The sequence below is a fragment of the Ovis aries genome, chromosome 6 (assembly GCF_016772045.2).
Source record: "Ovis aries strain OAR_USU_Benz2616 breed Rambouillet chromosome 6, ARS-UI_Ramb_v3.0, whole genome shotgun sequence".
NCBI classification, from domain to species: domain Eukaryota; kingdom Metazoa; phylum Chordata; class Mammalia; order Artiodactyla; family Bovidae; genus Ovis; species Ovis aries.
Genome location: NC_056059.1, coordinates 97953523 through 97965669, shown reverse-complemented (window position 1 = coordinate 97965669; position 12147 = coordinate 97953523). Strand labels below are relative to the sequence as shown.

Below are 12147 nucleotides of genomic sequence, written 5' to 3'. Positions count from 1 at the left end.
ACTACTAAGGTTACATATCGGAGAAGGCAATGGCACCCCACTCCAGTACTCTTGCCTGGAAAATCCCATGGACGGAGGAGCCTGGTGGGCTGCAGTCCATGGGGTCGCTAGGAGTTGGACACAACTGAGTGACTTCACTTCCACTTTTCACTTTCATGCACTGGAGAAGGAAATGGCAACCCACTCCAGTGTTCTTGCCTGGAGAATCCCAGGGATGGGGGAGGCTGGTGGGCTGCTGTCTATGAGGTCGCACAGAGCTGGACATGACTGAAGCGACTTAGCAGCAGCAGCAGCAAGGTTACATATATATATATATATATATATATATATATATAAATAAAATAATAGTCAATGATTTTCTACTGGCATTCCATTAAAATGCATAGACGCATAAACACCCACCCATATCACAAACACACACTCAAAATGAAAGCAAAAGCTAAACTAAAATTCTTATTTATCCAGTCTCTCTTCAGCTACTTTTCTGCTTCTGGCAGTAAGCAAGCTTCCATGAAACCGAGTGAAGAAGAAAACGCTTTTATTAATGACATGAAACTGACAGGACATCCCACCAGGCTGAACCAGGATAAATAAAGCTGTTACAAAATTTACATTTCTTGTACCCATTTCATATTAGATATCAGGGCTCTAGGTCTTTTGGACAAATTTCAGTAAACCATTTATTTTTTAAGAGTAAACAGGAATTAACATCTGTTCTCAAACTGTGCTAAGAAGTAGTTAGCTGGGCATCTCTGAAATCTGTAACAACGGGCAGGATTAGGGCTGTTTGGTTAAACCTTAGGAAGCACATTTCTATTTTAGCTGTTACATTAGTGCATCTTTCCCACTGGTAAGACAAATGCTTGCTATGGGTACCACAGTGATCAGCAAGTTTCTTAAGTAATAAACACTTGGTTAATCAAGACTCACATGCATTTTCTTTCCCAACTCTGCTCTCTTCTGGAGCAGAAACAAATAACAAATAGCTTTGTCATTTGTAAACAGAGAGATTAATAGTTTCAAATTAGGTTGTTGTAATCTTAAACTCACAATTTAAAAGGGGAAGTAGATTATTATTAGGAATGTCTTTGAAATACTTCTAGTTTCAAAATAACAAGCCTTCTGAGAAACCACTCAAACCAATCTATTTTGATCCATGACTTAATAAACATTAACACATTTGACCTGTTCAGTCATAACTTCTTCTCTCAACTATACGTCGCCCTGCATAAGGGTTAGAGTTGTGGTCCCAAACAATGTCTACATATAGAGCATCTTTAAAATAAGTCTCCTTTTCACTGAACTGAGATTCTTTTTTCCACTATGTGCTTGTGGAAGGAAATTTGAACATGCACACACTTAATAAACCCTCCGTGTGTGTTTATCTGTATTTTTTAAGCAGACGCCTTTCACCATTAGAATGAAACCAGACGACAGGGATGACGCTGTGCAGACAGTCTGGTCTCCCTCGGGGTTCCTCCTCTAGGCTGAGGAGGGCAGGCACAGCTCACTGAAGGAGGTGATGAGGCTGAAGTGGGTCTTCTCATCATCAGTCAGCCCTGCGTTGCCTGGTCTGACCACCACAGCTACATGCACGTCCGCCTCCTCAGCAGCGCCGGCCTCTGCGAGAAGCAAAATGCGTGTCGGAAACAGCAGGATAGGATGCTTGGGATTTGCTTCAAAGCAATCAGAGGGAGGGGGGAATGCAAGAAACAAGTCTTGGGACTTCCCTAATGGTCCAGGGGTTAAGACTTTGCCTTCCAGTGGAGGGGGTTCGATCCTCGGTCAGGAAGCTAAGATCTCACATGCCTTGTGGCCAAAAACACCAACACAATAAAACTGAAGCAATATAGTTAAGAAATTCAACAAAGACCTACTTAAAAAAAAAAAGGGTTCGTCTCAAAAAAAAAAAAAATTCTTAAAAAAAGAAAGAAATCTGGTCCAAATTCTGTAATTGTTGAAGCTAAAAAACAGGCACACGGGGACTTCCCTGGCGGTCCAGTGGCTAAGCCTCCGAGCGCCCAGTGCAGGGGACCAGGGCTCGATCCCTGGCCAGGGAGCTAGATCCCACATGCTGCAACTAAGTCCGAACACAGCCAAATAACTAAATAATCTTGGGAAAAAAAAAAAAATAGGCACATGGGGGTGGAATTATTGCTTTAAATAGCTCTAAATTTTTCCATAAAACATTTTTTTCAAATACGTAACTGCACTGACAGACCAGGAGGATGGTGTCTCCTAGACTTCTGAGCTTTATTAAGTGCTTATGAACGCACAAAGACAGAGCCATGTCCTGCCGACAGCTTTCTTCTGTTCCCTCCCATCAGTCCTCCAGAGACCTGAGCTGTTTCCCAGAGGGCAGGCTGTCAGGAATAATTCCAGTTAAACAGATATGGGACAAATGGAACCCCAGGATCTAATCAGGCTAAAATACCTACTTATACCTGGAGCCCAAAGATGTCCTAACCCCTGGCTAGACTGCCCACCATTTTTGCCTGGCAGATTCCTTCTCTTTGAAATTCAGCTCAAGTATTCTATCTTCTAGAGCCACCACCATCTGTATTAGAGCATCCTAGGTGCTCCTTGTATTTAGTTCCATCAGGACAATATGAGGGACATCTCAAGTGGCGCTAGTGGTAAAGAACCCACCTGCCAATGCAGGAGACATTAGAGACGTGGGTCCAATCCCTGGGTTGGGAAGATCCCCTGGAGCAGGAAACGGCAGCTCACTCCACTATTCTTGCCTGGAGAATCCGATGGACAGAGGAGTCTGGAGGGCTACAGTCCATAGGGTCGCCAAAAGTCGGACATGACTGAAGCGACTACGCATGCACAGGATAATCTGACCAGACACGTACTACCTGCTGTCTCTCTTCTCAGTGGACTATGAGTGCTTTAAGATCAGTGACAGCATGGATATGCTTAGTCTCTCAGTCATATCCGACTCCTTCCAACCCCACAGCCCACCAGGCTCCTTTGTCCATGGGGATTCTCCAGGCAAGAACACTGCAGTGGGTCGCCATGCCCTCTTCCAGGGGATCTTCCCCAACCAGGGACTGAACCCAGGTCTCTCACATTGCAGGCAGATTCTCTACCATCTGACCCACCAAGGACGCCCACAGCATGGATGGGTAGAAATAAAAACAGGACTAGTCAGAACTTCCCTGGTGGTCCAGTGGTCAAGAATCTGCCTGTCAATGCAGGGGCCATGGATTTGATCCCTGATCCAGAAAGATTCCACATGGCGCAGGGCAGCTAAGCCCGTATGCCACGGCTACTGAGCCTGTACACTCTAGAGCTGGTGCTCTGCAACGAGAAGCCCCTGCAGTGAGAAGCCCGCGCACGTAACTAGAGTAGCCCCCACTCGCCGCCACTAGAGGAAGCCCAAGTCAAGCAACAAAGACCCAAACAAACAAACAAACAAACAGGACTAGTCAAATGAAACCAAGTAAGCTACACATTGCGGGGGCTACTATCTCCAACATGTCTTGGGTTACAATCCCCTCCTCCTTTTGTTTCTATCTGAAAGATAATAGCTAATACCTTACATTAAATTAGCAGCTACTATATGCCAGGTACTATGCTAAGACCAGAAACAGGAACAAAACGAAGGTCTTGTCTTCATGGAGCTTCCGTTCCCGTCTTAATCCTTCCAACAGCCCTTAGGTAATTAGCACTATATGACCATCCCCATTCTACAGATACGAAAACTGAGAGCTAGCCAGAGGCAGAGCTACCGTTTGAAATCGTGTGTCAGACTCTATGGTCTATGCTCTAGAACGAAGGTCAGCAAATGATGGCCTACCGCTTGGTACCGTAAATAGTTTTACTGGAAACAGCCAGGCCCACTCACTTCTGTACTGCCTATGGCTGCTTCTGCACTTCGAAGACCAGAGTTGAGTAGTGGCATGGCCTGCAAAGCCTAAAATATTTACTGTCTGGCCCTTTACAGAACACTACTATCAACTCCTGCTCCAGAGCACTACTGCTCTGAGTGGTCCCTGGACCAGCAGTGTGGCAATCACCTAGAAGCTTGTTTAAAATGCAATGACTCAGGTCCTCGATGTGAAACTACTGAATTAGGACCTGCAATTTAACAAATGACTCCTCTGCACAGAGTGTGAGGAAATTTCAAGGAAGGAAAACTGGCAAGAGTGGCGGCACTGCACGCGGACGTAAAATCCACGTGCAAACAGGGGAGGAGTAGAGACAGGACTCAGGCCTGCGGCCAGAGACGGGCAGACAGGGCAAGAATCCGAAACACGCTCTCTGGAATTCAGATCTGCTGTAATAAGAATCCCCGGTAGTTTCTCAACCGGTGGGAAACAGAGCAACAGAGTGCATTAATTAAACAGTGACAGGCTTCCCTCATGGCTCAGATGGTGAAAAATCTGCCTACAGTGCAAGAGATCTGGGCTTGATCCGTGGATCGGGAAAATCCTCTAGAGAAGGGAATGGCAAGCCACTCCAATATTCTTGCCTGAAGAATCCCCATGGATAGAGAGGAGCCCGGCAGGCTACAGTCAGTCCATGGGGTCGCAAAGAGTTGGACACGACTGAGCGACTTGCAAACTTTCACTCTAAGCACTAAGAGTAAATGGGGCAGAGCTGTCTCTTCTATGTTCCCACCTTCTGTGAAAGGACTGTCACCTCCCAGAGAAATAGTGCTCCACACTCCCCTCCTCAGATGCATTCACTCAGCAGCAGAGGCGTTGCCTTCCATGCACCCCGAGTTTCCAAGCACAGTTCCCAAGCACCCCTGCCTCAAGCACAGTCCTCTTGACCAGCAACCCAGATTCTCAACCAAGCTGAGTCGTCACTGTCTACGTGGGACTTGACACAGGTCAATGACCATTTACATTACATCTCTTACCAAGATCACCACCGGGCAAGTCTTATCTGTAAGCATCTACTTGCACTGCTTCCTTTAGAGACCTGTCTCATTTCTCATGGCTCCCCATGGAAACCTTCTTTATGAAGGCAAAGGGTTTCCAGTGCCAGGCTCAGCTCCCAACCTGGAGTGTACAATGCAAGAAGTCAGATTACTCACCTCGGGAAACATCCGTCAGAAACAAGATGTTGTTGGTTGAACAGCCAATGCTGCTGGCGATCTTTCGGTAACTCTCACTCTCCACTTTGTGTCCAATCTTGGTATCAAAGTGACCATCCACAAGCTGAACACACAGGAGGAGAAACAAAGATGCTATGAGCACATGTGCAACCCAGCCCCTCTGGTTCTCATCCCTTTTCTTTGAAATACTCAACAATCATAGTCACTTCCTCCACTCAAGAAATATTCCCTGTAGGCCTACTTCCTAGAGAACTCTGTGGAGGCTATGAAAAATAACACAAGATTTTATAGAAATAAACATCTGGAAGAAGAAAACTACTGATTCAATGTATGTAAGATCATTCTGTAATCTTTTCAGCTTTCTTTCATTTTCAATTTTATATCCAAAGTCTTTTACATATATATGTCCTGCTGCTGCTGCTGCTGCTGCTGCTAAGTCGCTTCAGTCGTGTCCAACTCTGTGCGACCCCAGAGACGGCAGCCCACCAGGCTCCCCCGTCCCTGGGATTCTCCAGGCAAGAACACTGGAGTGGGTTGCCATTTCCTTCTCCAATGCATGAAAGTGAAAAGTGAAAATGAAGTCACTCAGTCATGTCTGACCCTCAGCAACCCCATGGACTGCAGCCTTCCAGGCTCCTCCGTCCATGGGATTTTCCAGGCAGCAGTACTGGAGTGGGGTGCCATTGCCTTCTCCGATATATGCCCTACTTTCTACCATTATAATACTATATGCACTCCAACAACCTATGGACTGGGTTTCACCTCTGATGAAAAGGTTCTCCACATTGTCCTTTTGATGCCAGCATGAACGGATTTCTCTAACCTGCCATCATTATTAGTAAGCTGTTATCTTACTTCCAAGAAACTTTGATTTTCTAAGACATTTTGAAATTATATCCAACCCAGTATTTTATCTAGCATTTTTGAGCAGTAATAGTGGCAGGCTTCCCAGGTAGCTCACTGGCAAGGAATCCACCTGCCAATGAAGGAACTGCAGGTTCGGTCCCTGGGTCAGAAAGATCCCCTAGAGGAGGAAATGGCAACCTGCTCCAGTATTCTTGCCTGGGAAATCCCATGGACAGAAAAGCCTGGTGGGCTACAGTCCATGGGGTCACAAAGAGCTGGATACGACTGAGCACACACACATTATATAATGCGATCTCTTGAATATTTTCAGAACTTTACCCAAACTAAAGATAAGCCTAACTAAAAACCCTCAAACTAAAAACATCACTCAGAGAAATTAAGGTGTATTAATATTATGATTTTTCAAGTTAAGAATGGTTTTGTATATTTTCTTTCTCAAGTCTGTCTCACAATGAGCAAGTGGAGAATATTCATTACTGAACCTAGTAGGTAATTATTATGTCCTGTCTCCTATGACCTGATTGTTTTATCAGAGATAGCAGAAAAGAAGCTCAAATCTGTATTCAGAGGAGACTAGTTACCAAACAATGAAAGGGTTTTATCAATGAAAGCATTTAATATTTGATTTAGAACTAAGATGAAAAGAAGGAAGGTAAAATGAGACTGTGACAATCTCCAAAGCCAAATCTTTCTCTGCATATGGTAAAGGGTCAATAAATATTTATTTAAAAAAAAATAGCTAGCTGAGTAAATCATTGTGTAACATTAAGTTTGGCCTGTATTCAGTTACTCAGCATTTCTTTCCCTTTCCTAATGACCATCCTGTCCACCAGGGGGCGCAGAGACAGTGGGAAAGAAAAGGTAGCCAGGCCTTTCTCAGGTACAAGAAGCGTTCATAGGTGGCCTTAAGTTATTTTGTGCAATAACATGGCCAGTTCTCTTCGAGAAGAATGAGGATTCTGCTAAAATAAAATCTGTCTCCAAAGTACTGGAAACAAATGAAACCACCGTGTCCTCTCAGGCACTCAAGAAGTCTGTGTGCCCTTTTCTGAGACCCAGGGTCAGGAAGATCCCCTGGAGAAAGAAATGGCAACCCACTCCAGTATTTCTTTCCTGGAAATCCCACGGACAGAGGAGTCTGGAGGGCTACCCCACACGGGGTCACCAGAGCTGGACATGACTTAGCGACTACACCACCACCACAAAGGAGATCCAACCAGTCCATTCTGAAGGAGATCAGCCCTGGGATTTCTTTGGAAGGAATGACGCTGAAGCTGAAACTCCAGTACTTCGGCCACCTCATGCGAAGAGCTGACTCACTGGAAAAGACTCTGATGCTGGGAGGGATTGGGGGCAGGAGGAGAAGGGGACGACAGAGGATGAGATGGCTGGATGGCATCAATGACTCAATGGACATGAGTCTGAGTGAACTCTGGGAGCTGGTGATGGACAGGGAGGCCTGGCGTGCTGTGATTCATGGGGTCGCAAAGAGTTGGACACGACTGAGCGACTGAACTGAACTGAACTGATCATACATCTTACCTGACACCTTCAACAACCAAAAGCCATTGGTTTCCCTTCCTCTGGGCTGACAATTTTCTAATAATGACAAGATAGCTGGTTTATAAGCTAACTCAGAGGTCTTATCTAGCTGCAATAAATAAATGTGTATGTGGATGGATATATAGCTAGATAGGTCGATCTATATACATATGTGGATACATATAGCTAGTTTTAATACTAGTCACCAGAATCACGTGGGGTGGATATTTTTAAATGCACACGCATGACCCTCACCCCAGACCTTCTGAGTGAAGATGTGCCACGAAGGGGAGCCCAGGGATCTACATCCTTAACAAACTTCCCAGGTTCCTTACAGGCAGCTAAGTGTAAGAACTTCTTACAAAGTGGTACAAAGCCTGGGACCATGGCTACAGCTCACCCTTCCATAATGTATTCCCCATTTTTTCCACTTTTTCCAACTTGTACAGCATATGTAAAGGCAATTACCTAATGCTGACTTAGTTTCTAACTGTAGCACTCACAGTCACTCTTTTATGCTTTGACGGTGTCCAAAACACAAAGTAATCGGGCCAACTACCTCAAGAATGTCCCCCTCTGTAGAATGCCCGAATAATAGTTTCTGCGCCTCCACACTCCCTGAAGAATAGACATACACCTTCATTCCAGCCTCTCGCCACTTCCTGACAGCTGGAACCACGTCTTCAAAGAACCTAGAGGGAAGAACACGGAGGTGAAGTGCAGCAAGAGGTTATTCCAGCCGGATGAAAACCAGTCACACAGTTGCCACGAGTTTCTCTATTTGTGTACAAATGGACACCAGGGAAAGCACTCCACGAGGCTGTGTGAGCTCCTGCAGATGTCATGAGCATGTCCCCGGAGTGCCACAGTCACAGATTAGAAGCAGTTTCAGTGGAAAGGGGAAGAGTTTTTGACACACAGTCACCCTAGTGACAGTAAAAAGTGATTATGGACAGAGAGAGAAAATAAGAAAGCAAGTGTCTGAAGTCCTAAGGAATTCAAAAAAGCAAAAAAGAGTAATACTGTACTGCTGTGTAATCTTTGATTAGTTCATGACTAGAAAAGGTTATGTCCAGTGTGCCTTAAGAAAGCACAGAAATACTTTTAGAAAGATCTGTAGTCCAACAACTAAAAAAAAAAAAAAAAATTGGAGGACTCAAAGCTATTTGTCTTCGATTAGCTAGAAAACAGAACTACATTTCTTGAGAACTAAGAAAACTTCAAGTTTCACTCTACAGGAAAAAATTATGGAACAAATCAGTTAAGAGACATGTACCGCCTCACATTTGCTAATCAGCAAAGCGTTGCGTCTGGTTTTCTGGGTCCTGACACTAACCTGTTCACCAATTCCCTGTTCTGTTCAGGGAGGGAACATCAGAGGAAATGGGTGGAGAGAGAAGCACAAGAAACTTGGGAGGTGTAACCAGTCTGTTATAAAGGATCACCTGGAAAATGTCAGAGAAGTCGTCTGCTGTATGAAACACAACTCAATATATTACACAAACTGAAGGAAAGGGATCAACGATTTCATTCAAAACCAGTTCCCATAATTGTGAGTTACTTCGTATGTTACTTTTCACTCAGAGGCAGGACTATTCTATGTTGAATCTACAGACTGATATTGCTCCAGAGCAGGGCTTTGAAGTCTAAGCTGATTTATTTCAAGCTCTTGGTTTTATAATTAAGGAACTAACTCTGCGAGAAGGCAGGGCTGACTCCTGTGACATGGTCTCCTGGCTCCACTCCTCTGGGTGTTTTACAGTGTGAACTGACTGATGTTGACTTCCACATCACTGGCCTATCCTGAAATTCTCAAGCATCCTCAAAAGGTGGTAGCCACCTTGTAAAGCACCTAAAGGAATGGCATCTCAATCGACAGAAAAAAGAAATATAAGCAGCTAGTAACCGTCTTGGATCGTAGGCTTTACATCAGGCAATGCCCTAAAATCCTAATAGATGTGACTTACTAAGACTCTCTTAGCAGTTCAGGACTCACGAGGCTCCTCCGGCAGGAGTGCTCTGACCCCAGGGTCTGTGGAAAAGTGGCACTGCCGACTGAGGAACCTCGCGGTGGCAGGTGCATCATTTCACAGCATCTCACTTCTCCAACAGAGCAGAAGCAGGTCATCCTCACAGTCCCGGGAAGCACCCAACGGCGCTGTCACTCATACCCCAAGGATCGGGTATGACTGAGCTCAAGGGAGTCGCCATTTTCTAAGCCTGGGGTTAAAAGTTTCCAACCACCACACCAAACCAGATATAGGCCCGGGCAATTTAGCTGGGTGAACTAAATTTATCCCAGCTTTGGGGGAAAAAAAAAAAACAAAAAAACACTCACTCGTTGGAGTAAAAAGAATGCTGATTTTTTAGCTACTTTGCAAGTCACGCAACTTGCACTGAGAGAGAAAACTAGTGGGAAGTGCACTCGCTTTAGGGGGTAGAGGAAGTGTTGAGAGTCTCTTGAGGAGCTACGCACTCTGCCTTCATGTGCCCAGCCTTGAACGCCGCCCTCCACATGTGGCCCTGCAGCTGCTTCAGCGCCGTGGTCTTCCGGTCCAGGGACATCTGCCAGTACACGTTATCCACCACGGCCTGGATCATCCACCGCGGGTCGTCCGCCCCGCTACCAGAGGCTGCTGGGATCGGGACAGCCCCATCCAGGTGGGAGTCCTCTTCAGCCTTTAAAAGTCATCAACAACACGAAATCTGTGACGAGATCCCTTACACGATACCTGAACACTAGCAGACCAACTTTCCCCAGCTACCATGAGCTCGAGCACCATCACAAATTAAAGAATCCTAGGCTTTGGGACTGAAATGAATGATTCCTAAAAAACAGTGGATTATAATTAATAAGTTTACAACAGCTTTCCTGTATCACTAAAGCTGAAACTTAAACTGAGAGGCATGTTGCATGTGAGAACAAAGAGCACAAAATGATAAAATGTTATAATAAGACCTGGTTTGTTGATTCACTTACTAGGATCAAACCTACTAGGACCAAACCAGGGCTTCAGTTAAATCTGATCATTTTCTCTGCACTGTAACTAACTACGGAAGAAATCAAGAAAATCTTAACTTTATGCCTAGAATTCAATGAAAAGAAACTAGTGACGCGATGCCTGGGGTTGGTTTACATACAATCTCCTGCAATCAGCCCACATCTTGCAAACCCTAATAGCTATTGAGCCTGTGACAATGTGTACGCCCAACCCCTAAAGATGCAATGATTCATGTACTACAATGGGGGAATACATGTTTCCACAAGAAGCGCTGAGACACCAAAAAAGGTGAAGAGGGGAATGTTTCAGACTAACCCTGAGTTATGTGGAAAATTTAACAAACCCAAACGCCCCATGCCCCAAAGTGTGTGATTCTCTTCAATCCAAACTCCTAATATGAAAGAACTTACACAGCCTCCCACATTGTCCCATGTAGAAAATTAAGTCCAAAAAGAATTGCCAGAGAGTTTGCTCTGCACAGTATGTAAGACCTTTGCCAGTGAAGTAGTTTTAATAAGAAAAACAACAGAAGAAGAGTTCCACAGAGCACAGTGGTAGGAGTCAGAGCAGAACAGAGCATGTGAACGGAAGGCAGGTATAGAGACTGGGCGGACGGGCATCCCCGGTGGCTCAGTGGTAAAGAATCCGCCTGCCAATACAGGAGGCACGGGTTTGATCCCTGGTCCAGGAGGAGCTCACATGCCAGGGAGTAACTAAGCCTGTAAGCCACAACTATCAAGCCTGCGGCTCCAGAGCCCAGGAGGTGCGCCGACTAAAGCCCACGCACCGTAAAGCCCCTGCTCTACAACAAGAGAAGTTGCCACTGCAGTGAGCAGCTCTTGCACCACAGCTAGAGAGTAGCCCCTGCTCACTGCAACTAGAGAAAAGCCTGTACAGCAGTGAAGACCCAGTGCAGCCAAAAAATAAAATAAATAATAGATTTTAAAATGTTTAATTAAAAAAAGACGACTGGGCTGAGAGTGAGCTGGGGTGAGAGGTGTGGGCCCAGGAGTTCTGTGGCCGGGCAGCAGGGCCCTATGCCATGGGGAGGAGGCAGTGGAGAATGAGGTGATGAAGTGTGGTCACCAGGAGACATTCGTGGAAAATGTGATAAAATGGCACAAGACCCTTCGGCATGCCACCCAGAAATGACTTAGTTTTATAAATACGTGATATGTGTATGCAACTGAAACAGCTCCAGAAAGAGGCGACTGTGGAGACAATGAACTGCCACGATCTGGCCGTTTAATTATGTGGATTCCTAAGCAGACAAGTCACGGCAACTTCCACGCTCTGTGAATCTAGAGCGCTTATTTTAAAATAAGCCCAGAGCATATTCTAAGCCTTCAGGCATCCGAGGCTCTAACACCCTTGGGAATGTAGAAGCAAGGGAACAGAAACGTCCCAACCTGTTTCCTCAAAAGACTGACATCCTGTTGGCACTCCTCTTCTTCCCAATGTGTCTGCAGATACTCTTTAACATTTTCTTTCACGTAAGGAAATAAAATGTCCTAGATAAAAGTGCAAAAGAAAAAAAACAAGCGTTAGCTTTTAGTTGTTTGTATGAGATCAAGTTCTTCAACAATCTCACCTCACCTAAGTCTAGCAAATAAGACACTGAAAGTTTCATTGAAAATATGAAAATTGCTGCTCTGGGCAGAAGGG

The 12147-nt window shown here is 45.2% G+C and overlaps 1 protein-coding gene across 4 annotated transcripts in view; it reads right to left on the bottom strand.

Annotated features, from left to right (window-relative positions):
- Positions 1–521: 521 nt before the first annotated feature.
- Positions 522–12147, bottom strand: part of ENOPH1 (enolase-phosphatase 1) — a 37107-nt gene continuing 25481 nt past the window's right edge. For all 4 annotated transcript variants that reach the window (XM_015096582.3, XM_004009946.6, XM_012180259.5 and 1 more), the window contains exons 2-6: positions 11892–11993; positions 9957–10159; positions 8040–8172; positions 5051–5174; positions 522–1622 (exon numbers count right to left, since the gene is read on the bottom strand). In XM_015096582.3, the coding sequence (XP_014952068.1) occupies positions 1483–1622; positions 5051–5174; positions 8040–8172; positions 9957–10081 (522 nt within the window). In that variant the 5' untranslated portion in view covers positions 10082–10159; positions 11892–11993 and the 3' untranslated portion in view covers positions 522–1482. The remainder of the gene's footprint in view (positions 1623–5050; positions 5175–8039; positions 8173–9956; positions 10160–11891; positions 11994–12147) is intronic.